Source organism: Narcine bancroftii, chromosome 3 (genome assembly GCF_036971445.1).
Source record: "Narcine bancroftii isolate sNarBan1 chromosome 3, sNarBan1.hap1, whole genome shotgun sequence".
In the NCBI taxonomy this organism is placed as follows: Eukaryota; Metazoa; Chordata; class Chondrichthyes; order Torpediniformes; family Narcinidae; genus Narcine; species Narcine bancroftii.
In genome coordinates this window covers 29,138,343-29,155,393 of record NC_091471.1, presented here as the reverse complement: position 1 = coordinate 29,155,393, position 17,051 = coordinate 29,138,343, and the positions used below count along the sequence as shown (strand labels likewise).

The 17,051-nt window shown below is 40.2% G+C and overlaps 1 protein-coding gene across 2 annotated transcripts; it reads right to left on the bottom strand.

Moving 5' to 3' along the window:
• Positions 1–10,685: 10,685 nt before the first annotated feature.
• LOC138757046 (uncharacterized) lies at positions 10,686–16,148 on the bottom strand. Of its 2 annotated transcripts, none has more exons than XM_069923683.1 (2): positions 15,989–16,102; positions 10,686–15,864 (listed from the first exon to the last, which is right to left on the bottom strand). In XM_069923683.1, the coding sequence occupies exon 2, from the start codon at positions 12,263–12,265 to the stop codon at positions 10,841–10,843; it is 1,425 nt and encodes a 474-aa protein (XP_069779784.1). In that variant the 5' UTR covers positions 12,266–15,864; positions 15,989–16,102; the 3' UTR covers positions 10,686–10,840. The 2 variants fall into 2 exon arrangements, with proteins under 2 accessions (XP_069779784.1, XP_069779783.1); XM_069923682.1 differs by having other exon boundaries at positions 10,689–15,864; positions 15,989–16,148.
• Positions 16,149–17,051: the final 903 nt, after the last annotated feature.

The following is a 17,051-nucleotide window of genomic DNA, read 5'->3' as shown; positions in this document are numbered from 1 at the left end:
TTAGACAACCATTCATGAAAGAAGAGTATAGGTTCCATTCCTTCTTTAAGACCAACAATTTTGATATTATTCCTTCTGCCAAAGTTTTTGAATGTCCATTTTTTTCCCATATTTTACTTCTTTCTGCAGACCATCCTTCTATTTCATTCCATTTAAGCATATAATTGCAGCAGAGAAACAGACCAATTTGTCCCTTCTGGTCCAAGCCAAACACCTTCTCTCACCTAGTTACATTGAACAGGACCCGGCCCATAACCTTCCGTACCTCTATCGTCCATGTACCTATCCAACTTCTTAAATATTAAAATTGAGCCTGCATCTACCACTTTATCTGGAAGCTCATTTCACACTTCCACCACCTTCTGAGTGAAGAATTTCCCTCTCATGTTTGCCCAAACTTTTCCCCCTTCAATCTTAATCCATGTTCTCTAGTTTGAATCTCCCCCACTCTTAATGGAAAAAGCCTATCCACATTTACTCTATCTGTCCACCTCATAATTTTAAATTCCTCTATCAAATCACCCCTTAAGATTCTATGCTTGAGGGAGTAAAGTCCTAGCTGGTTTAACTATTCCCCATAATTTAAACCCTGAAACCCAGGCAATATTCTTGTAAAACTTCTCTGCACTCTCTCTATTTTGTTGATATACCTTTTATGCCACTTTGAAAAGAAAAATAAAACAGTGCTTACCAGAATCCCTGAAAAAAGCTGAGGACCTAAGATATCTGTCTCTGAGGGCGATGTCAGAATATCATTCAAGAGGGTGAGCCCTTGCAGGGCGTCAGGCCCGGACGGCGTACCTGGCAGGGTACTGAAAACCTGTGCCATCCAACTAGCCAGTATGTTCACAGACAATTTCAACTTCTCCTTACAATTGTTGGAGGTTCCAACCTGCGTCAAAAGGGCATCAATCGTCCCGGTATCCAAGAAGAGTAGTGTGAGCTGCCTCAATGACTACTGCCCAGTAGCATTGACTTCTACGGTGATAAAATGCTTTGAAAGACCTAAGCAAGGGTCTCAACCCTATTGTCACAATCACTCCACAGCAGATGCAATATCACTGGCCCTCCACTCAGCTCTGGACCACCACAAAAACAATAATTATATGTATGGTTGCTCTTCATTGACTACAGCTTCAATATCATTATTCCCTCAGTGCTGGTTGAGAAGCTACAAATTCTAGGCCTCTTCTGTACACCCCTCTGCAACTGGATCTTGACTTCCTAATCAGAAGAACACAGTCAGTACAAATTGGAAATAACATCTCCTCTTCACTGATTATCAACACAGGTGCACCCCAAGGATGCGTGCTCAGCCCACTGCTTGTTGAATGGTGGAATGATAACCTTGTACTCAAGGACAGCAAAACCAAGGAAATGATTGTGGACTTCAGGAGGAAGTCAGGGGAACATGACCCAGTCCTCATTGAGGGCTCAGTAATTGAGAGGGTCCAGAGGTTCAAATTTCTGGGTGTCAACATTTCAGAGAATTTGTCCTGGGGCCATCACATTGATGCAATCTCAATGAAAGCTCGCCATTGGCTATACTTTGTTAGGCATCTGAGGAGATTTGGCATGTCAACGGAGACTCTTCTAAACTTCTACAGGGGTACCATGGAGATGCATCACAGCTTGGTATGGAGGCGCCAACTCTCAAGACAAGAATAGACTCAAGAGGGTTGTTAATTCGGCCTGCGACATCACAGGCACCAGACCATTCCATCAGGGACATCTCTATCTTCAAAGACCCCCACCACCCAGGCCCCACCCTCTTCAATTTGCTACCATCGGGAAAAAGGTACAGGAGTCTAAAGGCGAGCACTCAATGGCACGAGGACAACTTCTTCCCCACTGCCATCAGATTCCTGAATAATCAATAATTTTATGAACCAAAGATACTGCCTGTACACTAATTATGATTCTTATTCCTACAGTGATGTGGTCAAGATGGTGTAAAATGAAAGTACAACTGTGATGTTGCCGTAAAACACCAAATTTCATTACTTCTTCGTGACAATAAATTCTGAATCTGATATCCTTCCTATAATTCGGCAATCAAAAGTACATACAATATTCCAAATTTATACAACTTCAACATGACATCTTGTATTCAATATTCTGATTTATGAAGGCCAACATTCCAAATGCATTCTTCACCACCCTATATACATGTGACTCAAGTTTCAGGGAATTATTAACCAGAATTCCTAATTCCTTTGTTCTACCAGACTCCTTAATTGTCTACCATTTAATGTGTATGACCTTTGGTAATTAGTCCTCTAAGATATAGCACCTCACACTTATCAGTATTAAACACCATCCTCTTCTTCTTTGGCTTGGCTTCGCGGACAAAGATTTATGGAGGGGGTAAATGTCCACGTCAGCTGCAGGCTCGTTTGTGGCTGACAAGTCCGATGCAGGACAGGCAGACACGGTTGCAGCGGTTGCAGGGGAAAATTGGTTGGTTGGGGTTGGGTGTTGGGTTTTTCCTCCTTTGCCTTTTGTCAGTGAGGTGGGCTCTGCGGTCTTCTTCAAAGGAGGTTGCTGCCCACCGAACTGTGAAGCGCCAAGATGCACGGTTTGAGGCGATATCAGTCCACTGGCGGTGGTCAATGTGGCAGGCACCAAGAGATTTCTTTAGACAGTCCTTGTACCTTTTCTTTGGTGCACCTCTGTCACGGTGGCCAGTGGAGAGCTCGCCATATAACACGATCTTGGGAAGGCGATGGTCCTCCATTCTGGAGACGTGACCCACCCAGCGCAGCTGGATCTTCAGCAGCGTGGACTCGATGCTGTTGACCTCTGCCATCTCGAGTTCTTCGACGTTAGGGATGAAAGCGCTCCAATGAATGTTGAGGATGGAACGGAGACAACGCTGGTGGAAGCGTTCTAGGAGCCGTAGGTGATGCCGGTAGAGGACCCATGATTCGGAGCCAAACAGGAGTGTGGTTGTGACAACGGCTCTGTATATGCTTATCTTTGTGAGATTTTTCAGTTGGTTGTTTTTCCAGACTTTTGTGTAGTCTTCCAAAGGCGCTATTTGCCTTGGCGAGTCTGTTGTCTATCTCGTTGTCGATCCTTGCATCTGATGAAATGGTGCAGCCGAGATAGGTAAACTGGTTGACTGTTTTGAGTTTTGTGTGCCCGATGGAGATGTGGGGGGGCTGGTAGTCATGGTGGGGAGCTGGCTGATGGAGGACCTCAGTTTTCTTCAGGCTGACTTCCAGGCCAAACATTTTGGCAGTTTCCGCAAAACAGGACGTCAAGCGCTGAAGAGCTGGCTCTGAATGGGCAACTAAAGTGGCATCGTCTGCAAAGAGTAGTTCACGGACACCATCCTAACTGTGCTATATCCCACTGCAAGCTTTCAAACCCTTCCTCACTGTCCACGACACCACTAGTCTTCGTAACATTTGCATACTTACCAATCCAATTTACCACCCTATCATCCAGATCATTAATATATATGACAAACAACAATGGACCCAGCACTGATCCCAGAGGCACTCCATTAGTCACTGGCCTCCAATTTGACAAACAATTTTCCACCTCTACTTTCTGTCTTCTCCCATCTAACAATTGATTTTTTTTTTAATTTTTATTTTTCACACTATAAACCATACTGACCAAAATACCTACAGACATTTTTCTCTTGAATATATAGTGCCATTTTCTCACTTTTTCCCCCTCCCTTCCCTCCCTCCTTCTCCCCCTTCCCATTTATTCAAAGTTCAATTTATAAGATACATTAAACCCGTTAAACAATGTCGTCACTTAATAAAAATAAATAAGAAATTTTTGTCTTTTACTTTTATATACTGAGTCAGTTCATTTCGTTGTATTCTCCTTCTGTCATTTTAGGTGGTGGAGGTCCATGGTAGGATTTCTCTATTGTATTTCATGTATGGTTCCCATATTTGTTCGAATTTTGTGATGTTATTTCTTAAATTATATGTTATTTTTTCCAATGGAATACATTTATTTATTTCTATGAACCATTGTTGTATTCTCAAGTTGTCTTCTAATTTCCAGGTTGACATAATACATTTTTTTGCTACAGCTAGGGCTATCAAAATAAATCTTTTTTGTGCTCCATCCAAATCGAGTCCAAATACTTTATTTCTTATATTACTTAGAAGAAAGATATCTGGGTTTTTTGGTATATTGCTTTCTGTGATTTTATTTAATATCTGGTTTAGATCTTCCCAAAATTTTTTCACTTTCTTACATGTCCAAATTGCATGTATTGTTGTTCCCGTTTCCTTTTTACAGTGAAAACATCTGTCTGATACTGTTGGGTCCCATTTATTTAACTTTTGGGGTATGATGTAACCAATTATATTGTATCATGCGTAACCTCGTGTTTATTGTATTTCTCATAGTTCCGGAGCATAGCTTTTCCCATGTTTCATTCTTTATCTTTATGTTTAGATCTTGTTCCCATTTTTGTTTAGGTTTACAGCTTGTTTCTTCATTCTCCTTTTCTTGCAGTTTGATGTACATGTTTATTATAAATTTTTTAATTATCATTGTGTCTGTAATCACATATTCAAAATTGCTTCCTTCTGGTAACCTCAGACTGTTTCCTAATTTGTCCTTCAAGTAGGTTTTCAGTTGGTGGTATGCAAACCTTGTATCATGAGTTATATTATATTTGTCCTTCATTTGTTCAAAAGATAATAATTTATTTCCCGAAAAAACAATTTTCTATTCTTTTGATCCCTTTTCTCTCCCATTCTCTAAAGGAAAAGTTATCTATTGTGAAAGGGATTAGTTGATTTTGTGTCAATATTAATTTTGGAGGTTGATAATTTATTTTATTCCTTTCTTCGTGAATCTTCTTCCAAATGTTGAGGAGATGGTGCAATACTGGTGAATTCCTACGTTGCACCAATTTTTCATCCCACTTATATAGCACATGTTCAGGTATCTTCTTCCTCATTTTATCTAACTCTAATCTGGTCCAATCTGGTTTTTCCCTTGTTTGATAAAAATCTGATAGGTATCTTAATTGTGCTGTTCTATAATAATTCTTAAAGTTTGGTAGTTGTAAGCCTCCTTGTTTGTACCATTCTGTTAATTTATGTAGTGCTATCCTCGGTTTCCCCCATTTCTATAAGAATTTCGTTATTATTTTCTTTAGCTCCTTGAAGTATTTCTCTGTTAGGTGAATTGGTAATGATTGAAATAGGTATTGTATCCTTGGGAAGATGTTCATTTTAATACAGTTTATCCTTCCTATCAGTGTTAGTGGTAAGTCTTTCCAGTGCTTGAAGTCGTCTTGTAATTTTTTCATTAATGGCTGATAATTTAGTTTATATAGATGGACGAGATTATTATTTAGTTGTATACCTAGGTATTGAATTGCTTGTGTTTGCCATCTAAATGGTGATTCTTCCTTAAACTTTGTGAAATCCGCATTATACATTGGCATTTCTTCACTTTTATTTGCGTTGATCTTGTACCCCGATACTTCTCCATATTCCTTCAATTTCTTACGTAATTCTTTTATTGATATTACTGGTTCTGTTAAGTATATTATAATGTCATCTGCAAATAGACTGATTTTATATTCCTTCTCAATTTTTATCTCTCATATTTTATTTTCTGTTTTTATCAGTTCTGCTATTGGTTCTATAGCTAACGCGAACAGTGTGGGAGATAGTGGACATCCCTCCCTTGTTGATCTGCTTAATTTAAATTGGTTTGATATATATACTCTGTCAAAGGCTTTCTCTGCATCTAAAGCAACCGCTACTGTTGGACTTTTGTTTCCTTGTACTGCATGGATTAAGTTAATGAATTTACAGATATTGTCCGTTGTTCGTCTTTTTTTAATAAACCCAATTTGGTCCAGTTTTACTATTTTTGGTACAAAGTCGGCCAATCTGTTTTCTAATAGTTTAGCTATTATCTTATAATCTGTGCTAAGTAGAGATATTGGTCTATACGATGCTGGTGTTAGTGGATCTTTCCCCTTCTTTGGTATTACTGTAATTATTGCTGTTTTGCATGAATCTGGTATGTTTTGTGTTTTTTCAAGCTGGTTCATTAATTCCAGGAGAGGAGGAATTAATAAGTTTTTAAATGTTTTATAGAATTCTATTGGGAATCCATCCTCTCCCGGTGTTTTATTGTTCAGTAGTATTTTTGATATCTCCTGTATTTCTTCTATTTCAAATGGTTTTATTAATTTATTTTGCTCCACTGTTTGTAATTTCAGTAGTTCAATTTTAGTTAGAAATTCATCTATTTTGTCTTCTTTCCCTTCGTTTTCAGTTTGATTTAGTTGTTCGTAGAATTCCCTGAAATTTTTGTTGATCTCCGTTGGGTCATATGTAATTTGTTTGTCCTTTTCCCTTGATGCCAATACCGTTCTTTTAGTTTGTTCTGTCTTAAGCTGCCACGCTAGTATTTTGTGCATTTTTTCTCCTAGCTCATAATATCAAACATGGATAAAACTGGAAAAAAGACTAACAGAAAGAACAAAGTAACCAAATTTATAATTAAATCGATGCAGGAAATGCAACTTTTGGGTATATGGAGGAAACAACACCCAAAGGAAAAGGAATATTCATATTATTTGGGTAGACATAAAACATACTCAAGGATAGACCTATTCCTGTTATCAGCCCACATTCAAGGAAGAATTAAGAAAATGGAATATAAAGCTAGATTGTTATTGGATCACTCATCCCTGTTATTGGCAATAGAGCTAGAGGACATCCCACCAAGAATGTATAGATGGAGATTAAACTCCATGCTACTTAAAAGACAGGATTTTAGAGAAATTAAAATGTAATTTGAAATAAATACGGAATCAGTGAAAAATAAATTTATACTATGGGACGCAATGAAAGCATTCATCAGAGGACAGATAATAAGTTATGTAACTAAGATAAAGAAGGACTACAATTGAGAAATAGAACAGTTGGAAAGGGAAATAACAAATACAGAAAAAGAATTAGCAATAAAGGAAGATACAACTAAAAGAAGAGAATTGACAGACAAAAAATAAAATGAAACACTACAAACATATAAGGTGGAGAAGAACATAATAAAGACAAAACAGAAATATTATGTGCTATCTAACCATTGTTGATTCCATTTCACTACTTCAACATTAATACCTAATCCTATAACCTTGTTAACTAACCTCTTATAAGGAGCCTTGTCAAAGGCCTTACTAAAGTCCATATAGACAACATCCACAGCCTTCCCTTTGTCAACCTTCTTAGTTACCTCCTCAAAAAATTCTAATTTGTTAAACATGATCTACCATTCACAAAACTATGTTCACTACTCACTATCAATCCCTGTCTATCCAAATAATTGTATATTCCATCTCTAAGAACACTCTCCATTAATTTACCCACCACTGACATCAGACTCACAGGCTTATAATTACGCAGTTTACTTTTAGAGCCATTTTTAAACAGTGGAACAATATGAGCTACCCTCCAATCCTTTGGCACCTCCCCTGTGGCTAATGGCATTTTAAATATTTCTCAGTATGCAATGTGCGCGATTGAGCGGAAACCGGAAATGATATGTGACGGGGAAAGTCGGTTGGAAGTCAGATGAGACTGCGCAAGGAAAATAAAGTCAGTTGTGTTAAACCCATGTAAAGTCATTCTTCTAGAAAGAGCAAGCATAACATGGTGTCAGAAGTGTGTGAGTAAGTAAGAAAAAAAACAATAGTTTCTGTCATGGATAAGTTAAGTCCTCCCACACCAATTCAGTTTTCCGGCAATCTAGTTGATAATTGGATACACTTCAAACATTTATCTAGAAGCTCGTGGAATGGGAGAGGCAGATGGAAAACAGAAAGTACCTAATTTTCTGCACATGATGAGTGAAGATGTCTATAACAGTTTTCAAATTGATGAAATAGCTTTCATGTTGGACACTCTGATGACAACATTTGAGAAGTATTTTGTTCCAAGTAAAAATGTCACGTTTGAGAGATTCAAGTTTTTATCCTGTAATCAATAACAAGATTTGAGCTTTGACCAATACTTAGCCGAGCTTTACAAACTGAGTAAGTTCTGAGAATTTGGAGATTTGAAAAATGCACTCTATGAATTAAAGAAATACTGAATTTTTAGATTTTACTGTAATCAGATGCTGTAAAATGTGAAACTATCTCCTATTCTTTGCTTGACTACAATATCATGATTCTCTATCTTGTTTATACATTTGTACAGTTATTTATCCAATAAAGACATTAAGCAGTAAAATATATTTTTTTTTTAAATCACTCTTTAAAGACAGAATAGTTTATGGAATTCCAGATAACCAACTTAGGGGAAGATTGTTGCATGAAAAAACATTTGACTCTGGAAATTGCTGTGAATATGTGCAGAGCAGCAGAAAAGACATGAGCACAAGCTAAGGAGCTGCACAGGATAGACACAACAATGCATGTGATGAAAACAGATAAGCAGAGCTCCAGGAGTATCCCAAAGCAACAACAATGCAAAGTGGTAAGCTCAAACAGCAAAAGCAGCAGGTGCAGAAGTAAATATATTCAAAAGATGTTTCACGCCTATAAATGTGGGAAGAACAATAATTTTGCATCGTGGTGCAAAGTAGGGGCTACCAAGAGAAAGGTGCACATAGTGGATGAAGAAATGGAGAATTCTTCATGGATTCACTACAGACTGCTGCTGGTAAAACAGAAGGGACCATTCCAATGACTGTGAATGAGACAGTCATTCCATTTAAGATCGGTTCCAGAGCCCAGGTGAATCTGTTATCTATGGACAATTACAAGACCCTCACTATAAAGAGCAAGATTTATCCTATGAAATTAAAAGTGACAGACTACACCGGAGAGAATGTTCTAATAAAAGGGGGGTGTATGGTGTTAGGTCTGCTTTGTTCATGAATGAGTGAGACAAACACCAGGCTGAGTCGAAATCAGGGTTCTTTGTTCTTTATTACCGGATTGTAACACTTGCGACCAACCAGGTTAGTCAGAGAATGCATTCTGCCGTTATCAGCAAAATGGTGATTTTTTATACCCTTGGATATGTGCTTAGAACATCATCATATCATTACTTGTCCAATGACTAAAACTGTTGCTATCCTTTCCCTGCTAGCTTCCTGCCTCTCAATCCATCAATGTCTCTCTTATCTTGTAAGTACAAGGATGCATTCACATCTTGTTACTGCCCCGTACATTCCCATCTCATGATGTTTTACCTAACAGGAGTACAAGGACACCTCCCCTTCTTGTTACAGCCTTGTACAGGGTAACTCCCTACACATTCCCATCTCATGATGTTTTACCTTACAATCCCTCCTTTGTCCTCTTTAGAGGACAATCTCGCCCTGACTATGCTACCACCGCGTTACATTAGTTCGCCTATTATTGCCAAGCTCTATACGGGTTCTGTTCACAGGGTAGTTCGGCTGGTGGGCGAGGGCTCCCCCAACCCTCCTTTGCGTACACCCCCCATCCGTCACCCCGATCCCATTGCCCGTTTACAAGTTTCATCCCATTTGCCCCCAAGCAAAAAACTAGCTAACCCCCCGTGCATTAGTAAATTCCCAAGTTAACATATGGTCTACAATCTAATTCATAATACTTGTTCTACAATCTGATTAATAATGTTTGTGTTACAATCAATGTTATAATATTTGTTCTACAATCAAGGTTATAATATTTAGGTTACAAGCAAGGTTAAAATTATATGTGTAACAATCTAATTCACAATCCCTCCTTCCCATCACATTCCCCTTCAGACTCCAGATCGATCTTCAGACTCCAGATAGTCTTGCTCCACAGCCTGCACAGCTTGATATTTCGGAGGCAGTTCATCACGGTCAGCAAAGGCTTTCTCTATGGTCCTCGTGACCAGCGTTCGAATGCATGGAATACAACAACAGCCACAAGTGATAAAAATTGATACAGAAATGAACAAACCCAGCAAAAGTTGTCCTAACAATGTGCTCCATCTCCCAAACACTCCCTGTAACCAGAATAAAACAGGATTGGAGACTCCAGACTGGGCTTTTAATTCTTTCGCCAATGCCCTAAGTTTCGTTAACCCCTTAGTGAGTGATCCATCTGGCCCTGTGTTATTAGAGATAGAAGTGCAGCATAGATCTCCAAACATAGCACACACTCCACCTTTCTCTGCCAGGACCATATCAATCGCTATCCTATTCTGAAGTGTCATAAGGGAAGTTTCTGACAGTTGTTGATGTATTGCCTCAACAACGTCCCTGGTCAAATTTGCAAGGCGCTGGACATTATAGTGAATAAGGTTGATCCTATTAACATTCTTATTTACAGTGATGGGAAAAATTGCACTAAAAACAGGAAAACTTTCAAACCCAGCTGCAATCTCATCGGCTAATTTAAATTCGTCCGGAATATTCCGGGCTTGGCCAATGGCATCAATCCATACCCCATCAGGGTTCCTTCCTCCCGGCCCCAAGAGTCCAACACTCTTCCTTTTTCTCCACAGCCAACTCTCTGTGTGGCGCAATTCTAGGGAATCCTCGTCTCCCTCCTGCCTTTTGACAATCAGCACTGGCGCATTAAGGGTTACTAGAGCATACCGACCATCCCAGTTAGCGGGGAGCCAGTTGTACAGCACTCTTCCTCCACAAAACTCATCTGTGTAGTCATTCAATCTGCTACAAGTCTCCTTAGTTTCAGATTCATTTTTTTTTGTTATGGGACCTCAAAATCATCCCCTGTATATGTTCATGATAACCAGTAACCTGTTTGGCTGCCCTGTCAGGCACCCATGTGGCGTTTTCCCTGCTAATAGTAGGTCGTCTACATAATGAATCAGTGTAACATCTTCCGGGAGCTTTAATTTCATTAGGATTTACTAAGGGCCTGATTGAACAGTCCTGGACTGTCCTTATAACCCTGAGGTAATCTAGTGTATGTGTACCGATGTGCTTGGTAAGTGAAAGTTAACCAGTCTTGGCATTCCTCAGCTAATTTCAAGCAGAAGAATGCGTTTGCCAGATCAATGACAGTATAGTATTCGTGCTCCGGACTCAGAGCCCTAAGTGCTACATATGGGTCTGGGACTGGTCTCCCGATGGTCTTGGTAGCCAAGTTAATCTCCCGGAGGTCGTGTACCATCCTCCAGTCTTTTCTACCCGGTTTGGGAACAGGCATGATGGGCGTGTTCCACATACTGTCAGGTGCCGCCCTTAAAACCCCTGACTCCATTAACCCTTCTATCGTTCCTTTAATACCCTCCTCCTGACTGGGCGACAAGCGGTATTGTTTTCTCCATATTGGTTTCTGCCCGGGGTTGGCCAATTCTAGAAATACCTCTCCTTTTATTACTCCCACATCATAGGGCCCCGTTGTCCATATATGTGGACTCAGATTAGAAAGATATTTGTCTGAGTCTCTGTGATCAATATTTTCTCCTTCTATGGCTCGGTCTCTTTCTACTTTCTCATTCACTACCTGGTCCCATGCTTCAATATTCAGTCTGACAAATTTTCCTCCCTCCGAGGTGGAATATCCCGGGATTTCTGTCTGCCTGTATTCACACCCTATCACTTCCTTTACCATCGGACCCAGCTGTCGAGCGTGATGATCTTTGTCAATACCCAAGGTCACATGAGGCACACTTTCTACTCCTAAGCAGAACCACTCCATTTGTTCTTCTGTCATGACAACCATAGCAGCTATTCCCTCCTTACCTACAAAGATAAATGGACAATGTATCGTTTCTGTCTTCCCTTCTTTTAGAGAGTCCCACCTCTCCTCATATTCCTGGTCCGGGTGGATGGTGTAGTTTAATGTAACATGCATAGGATCTAGTGGATAAAGGTAATCCCCATACCGAGGAATACTGGCCCTCCACTCAAAAAACTGTTTAATCAGCCCTGGGCCTGGTTCATCATACAGTAGCCGACTCCAGAAAATACTAACCTCCACAGAGTCTTCTGAAGCGTTAGATGGGGTCATTACTATAAACTGTCCTTCCCTTCTTATTGTATCCCCTGGGTATGTTAACCGAAGGCCCTTCTCACAACATTGTATGGTTATTCCTAGTTTGGTAAGAATGTCCCTTGCTAATAAATTAATGGGGCAACTTGGCACAACCAGGACAGGCGTTTTAACCCTTTGTCGTCCAAATGTCATGTCGATGTTATCTGTATAGGGCTGTGTTTCCCTTATCCCGGAGAATCCTATTGTAGATAATGTTTTGCCCGAAAATGTGCTCCCTGGGGGTTTTTTAATCACTGTCGTAACTGCTGCCCCTGTGTCAACCATAAATTCAATTTTTTCTCCATTTACCGTCCCCCAAATTTTTGGTGGCTCCCAGGGAGGCGTGATTTTTGATTCTCCTGGGCACCGTCAATAATCAAATTCAGCACCTTCCTCAATATAGTCATTACACTGAGGTGCCTGGACTTGTTGATCACTCTGCCACCCCCCGATTCTCTGGGGCCCATCAATGTGTCCACCCCTACCCCTTGCTTGTCCTCTTAAGTTTCCTCCTCTTCCCCGATAGCCTCTAATAGAGGGTAATCTTTTTCCCCTTGCTCTCCCAGCCTCCGGACAGTTCCGCTGGTAGTGTCCAGGATTTTGGCAGTACCAGCATACTGCATGTTCCCCTCTAGACATTGTACCTAGCTGTCTTTCCCAACCATTTCTTACTTGGGGTCCCGGATTTATCACTGGCCCCATGACCTGTGGGACTATCTGTTGGGCCGCTAATTTAACCCCTATATGTTCTATGGCTCTCACCAATTTATCGGTTGTTTTGTCCACCTCCTTCTGGGACGCACTTTCTGACTTAGCATGCTCTGATTGACGATGTCGTTTGATTGCATGTGTCAGGTGTCTTTTCCACAAATCCTCTGACATTGTCTCTAATCCCACAATGTCCCTTAATTTTGCTTGAACCGTAGCAGGTAGTCCGTTTATTATCCCATTACGAAAGTGAGCCCTTCCTAAGGGGCTGTGGTCGGGTCTTTCTTCAGTCCCTGTTTCCCATAAGTCCCATGCTCGAGTGAAATACTCGTGTGCAGTCTCTCCTTCCTTTAGTTGAAGGGTTACCAAGGCATCCAAACTATAGGGTGTAGGAAATGTTTCTCTAAGTGCTTCCCAAAATTTATTCCGAAGTGGGTTAAATTCTATTTCATCCCCCAATTTACTGCTTCTTACAATTCTCTCTATTTGCTTCAGGGCCCCTTCTGCCTTTAATTTTATCATGATAGTTCTGACATCTGCGAGTGCTAATTGTTCTTGGCAGGTTTCTCGCTCAAAACAAGAAATCCATGGACTAGCCCCATTACTCAACGGAGGTAGTTTTTTCATTAAACTCTCTAAGTCCATTCGTGACCAGGGTACATATTTTTGAGTTCCCCGTCCCGTGATCAGTAATGGGCATTGATATCTCAATTTTGGGGATTTCTGCTCCTTCTTTACTCTTGGCATGCATTTATTTATCCCACCTTGTTCTGACTCTTCTTCGTCACTGTCACTGTCCCTATCAGCTTCCAATGTCTCAGGGTCAAAGGTATATTGGTCACGTTCATCTCTAAGATAATCTTTTCGGCCATAGTTTAGTTGTTTCACATCTTTCTCTTTTGTCCTAACTATGTCCAGGTAGGCATGTCTATTTTTCTCCCTCCCGAGTCTTTTCCTTTTACTTTCCTCCCATGGTGGATCGTATCTCGTTTCCTCATCTGTACTACACTTTTCGTCCTTTACTCCTATTACCATTCCTTCAGCTTTAATTTCTCCTGACGGTGTTGTAGTTATCTTTTCCACTTCCTTAAATACACCTACCATTAATTCTTTTTGATCCTCACTGATCTGCCCCAGCACATTAATATCTCTGTTTAAGTTTTTAATGTTATCCTGAACCTTTTTCATGTTCCATTTCTGTATCTCTAACTCCTTTTCTATTTTCTTAGACTCCAGAGGGGTCTCTACATCTATTACTCCCCCTTCTATTTTTATTAAAGGGGCCTGTACCTCGTCTGATGTGTTCCTATTCCCGTGGTTCTTGTCACACCCCAGTGTCTCAATATCTGGATAGAAGGGACGTGACTCCAGTGTCCCATCTGGGGTGCCAGAGAGAGAGAGAGAGAGAGAGAGAGAGAGAGCATAGCGAGAGAAAGAGATAGAGAGGCAGATACACAGAGCACAAGAGATAGAGAGAGAAAATGCCTTGCACTGGCCCCACTGGGAGAAAAGTCTTCAGATTAACACTTTCGTTTCAAAGGTTTTAAAAGGTTCTCATCCTGTGATCACTGGTCTGGATCAGATTGGGTCTCCCACCACTGGGAACTATCACTCCTTCCTTCCCTCCCACCTCGAGTGAGCTACACGTCAGCCCACAATGTCTGCCCTGATCCCGCAATGGTGGGGGTGCGGGAAAAAAGGGAGGGAGAGAGGATAAAACAGGATCCCATTTGATGCGGAGCTGGAATTGTGGGCACAAAATTAAAACCAAATTGTATTTCTCTGCCCTGCCCAACCTGGGGATTTCAGGGCAGCACCGCCACAGATTGGGATTGGGAGGGGGAGTGGGTGAGAGAGGAGGGGGGGAGAAGAGAGAGAGGGGGAGAGAAGAGAGAGGGGGGGGAGAGAAGAGAGAGGGGGGAGGGTGAAAGGAGGGAGGGAGAGAGCAAACCCGGACACTTCGTGGCTGGAAACTGGAAACAGGCACTTTTCCTTTCCCTTCTGTGTTTTGTTTCTTCCAGCTTATCTAAGCCTCTACGTTTTAAAATTTTTGTTTCCCTCACCTGTCAGAAACATCTCAGTGCCCCCGGGTAACCAACCCCTCTTCCTCCAGCGGTCTACACATTTTCGGAGCATTTTTTGTTTTTCCAATGCCGCATTACTGGTATTTCGCTCCTCTAATTCCTGATTAATTTCCTTAATAACTTGGTCAAAAGTCTTAGCAGGCAACTGTACAGCCATAGCTGCGGGACCGCTTTCTAATGCCTGTTTTAATTTAGGTTCTTGTCCGTTTAGGGGATCTATGTCAACGAAAATTGCTTTTAAAAATGTCTCCTTGCAAGCTGGATGACTAATATCTTTTAAAAGAACAGTCTCTAAGTCTTGTCCTCCAATTGACTTCAGACTGTCCTGTATACTCTGATTGCTCGTTTTCCACTCTCTGTTTTCCCAAAGGGGTCTGAAAGTTAAATTACAACTAGAAAACCAAATATTTGGGCTATACTTTTGTCCTGTTTCCCTGTACCAATCTATGAATTTACGTAACTTTATCTCCTTGGTGATGTTGGGAATACCCTCATTTAACTTATCAAAAGTATTTCGAATAAACTGGGTGTCTCTTAGGAGTTTGTCAACTTTTTCATTAATATCTCCTACCTGATCCGGACACAGCTGTCGCAGCCTTCTGTCGTCGTTCTTGTTCACCAGGCAGGCGTCCCTGAGTACTTTTTTTGTTGTCTCAAGGTCTCTAGTGTCTGCTGTGGTATTCCACCACGGCGAATTGGGGAAATAAATTCTTAACTTCTCAAGTGTACAGACATTATCATACCTACCGGACATTTATAAGTCAGTCTCTCAGATACAATTGAGGCCAATAAGCCTGAACCTTTGTTTTCTTTCAAAGCCCAACCTTCACGTGGGAGATTTCTCCTCTTAATAACCAGTTTAGGTCAGAAAACTCAGGTCCTCAATTGTTTATAGACCACCTTCTCACTCTATTGGACTTTGCAATGACACAATAAAGACTTTTAAACTCTAGTAGTTTCTTGCGAAGCACTTAATAAATGTCATTCAAACACCTTAAGGACTTTTATCTTGTCTGTAATCACTTACGTGTTACAATCCTGGCATGCGACCTTCAATTGTGGTCGTCTAATTTGTCCGATCTCCAGTTCTTACTGACAATCATAAAGATTTAAAAAAAAAGAGAATTTTGTTAAAACAGGCTTCTCTGGACCTTTTTATCAGCCGGCTGAGATGATTGTCAGAAAAAACAGAAACCGTCGTCCAGTGTTCACTCACCCATCACGTCGGGGTCACCAAATTGTTAGGTCTGCTTTGTTCATGAATGAGTGAGACAAACTCCAGGCTGAGTCGAAATCAGGGTTCTTTGTTCTTTATTACCGGATTGTAACACTTGCGACCAACCAGGTTAGTCGGAGAATGCATTCTGCCGTTATCAGCAAAATGGTGATTTTTTATACCCTTGGATATGTGCTTAGAACATCATCATATCATTACTTGTCCAATGACTAAAACTGTTGCTATCCTTTCCCTGCTAGCTTCCTGCCTCTCAATCCATCAATGTCTCTCTTATCTTGTAAGTACAAGGATGCATTCACATCTTGTTACTGCCCCGTACATTCCCATCTCATGATGTTTTACCTAACAGGAGTACAAGGACACCTCCCCTTCTTGTTACAGCCTTGTACAGGGTAACTCCCTACACATTCCCATCTCATGATGTTTTACCTTACAATGGTGACCTTTTTTTTAAACTTTATTTATTCGTTCAAAAAACAAATAATATATGACATATACAGCAATTAAACAAACATTTTTTAATATATATAAAAAAAGAGAAAAAAAAAGAAAAGAAAAAATCCCCCCCCTTCAGCCAACTCTCCTAAGGAGAGCCATAAAAAAGAAAAAAGAAAGAATAATAAAAAAAAGTTAAATATACATATTAAAATCTAATCAATATAACTATTCCGAGTATAACAGCCACATTAATTAAAAAATTATAATTATCACGTTAAACCTACATAATTTTTTCCATTATTAAACAATATTTCACCTCATTATGCCATCTATTAATATCAATCATATTTGTATCTTTCCACGTACTAGCAATACATTTTTTCACTACGGATAAAGCTAAATATACAAAAGCAAGCTGAAACTTATCTAATCCCAAGCCTTTCAGAGGTTACAAACTACCCAATAAAAATACTGTTGGATCTAAAACTATTTTAATCTTATACAGATATTCTAAAGATGATTGAATTTTCTTCCAAAAAGACTGTAAATGTATACATGACCAAACAGCATGAAAAAAAGTTCCAACTGTATCACCACATCTAAA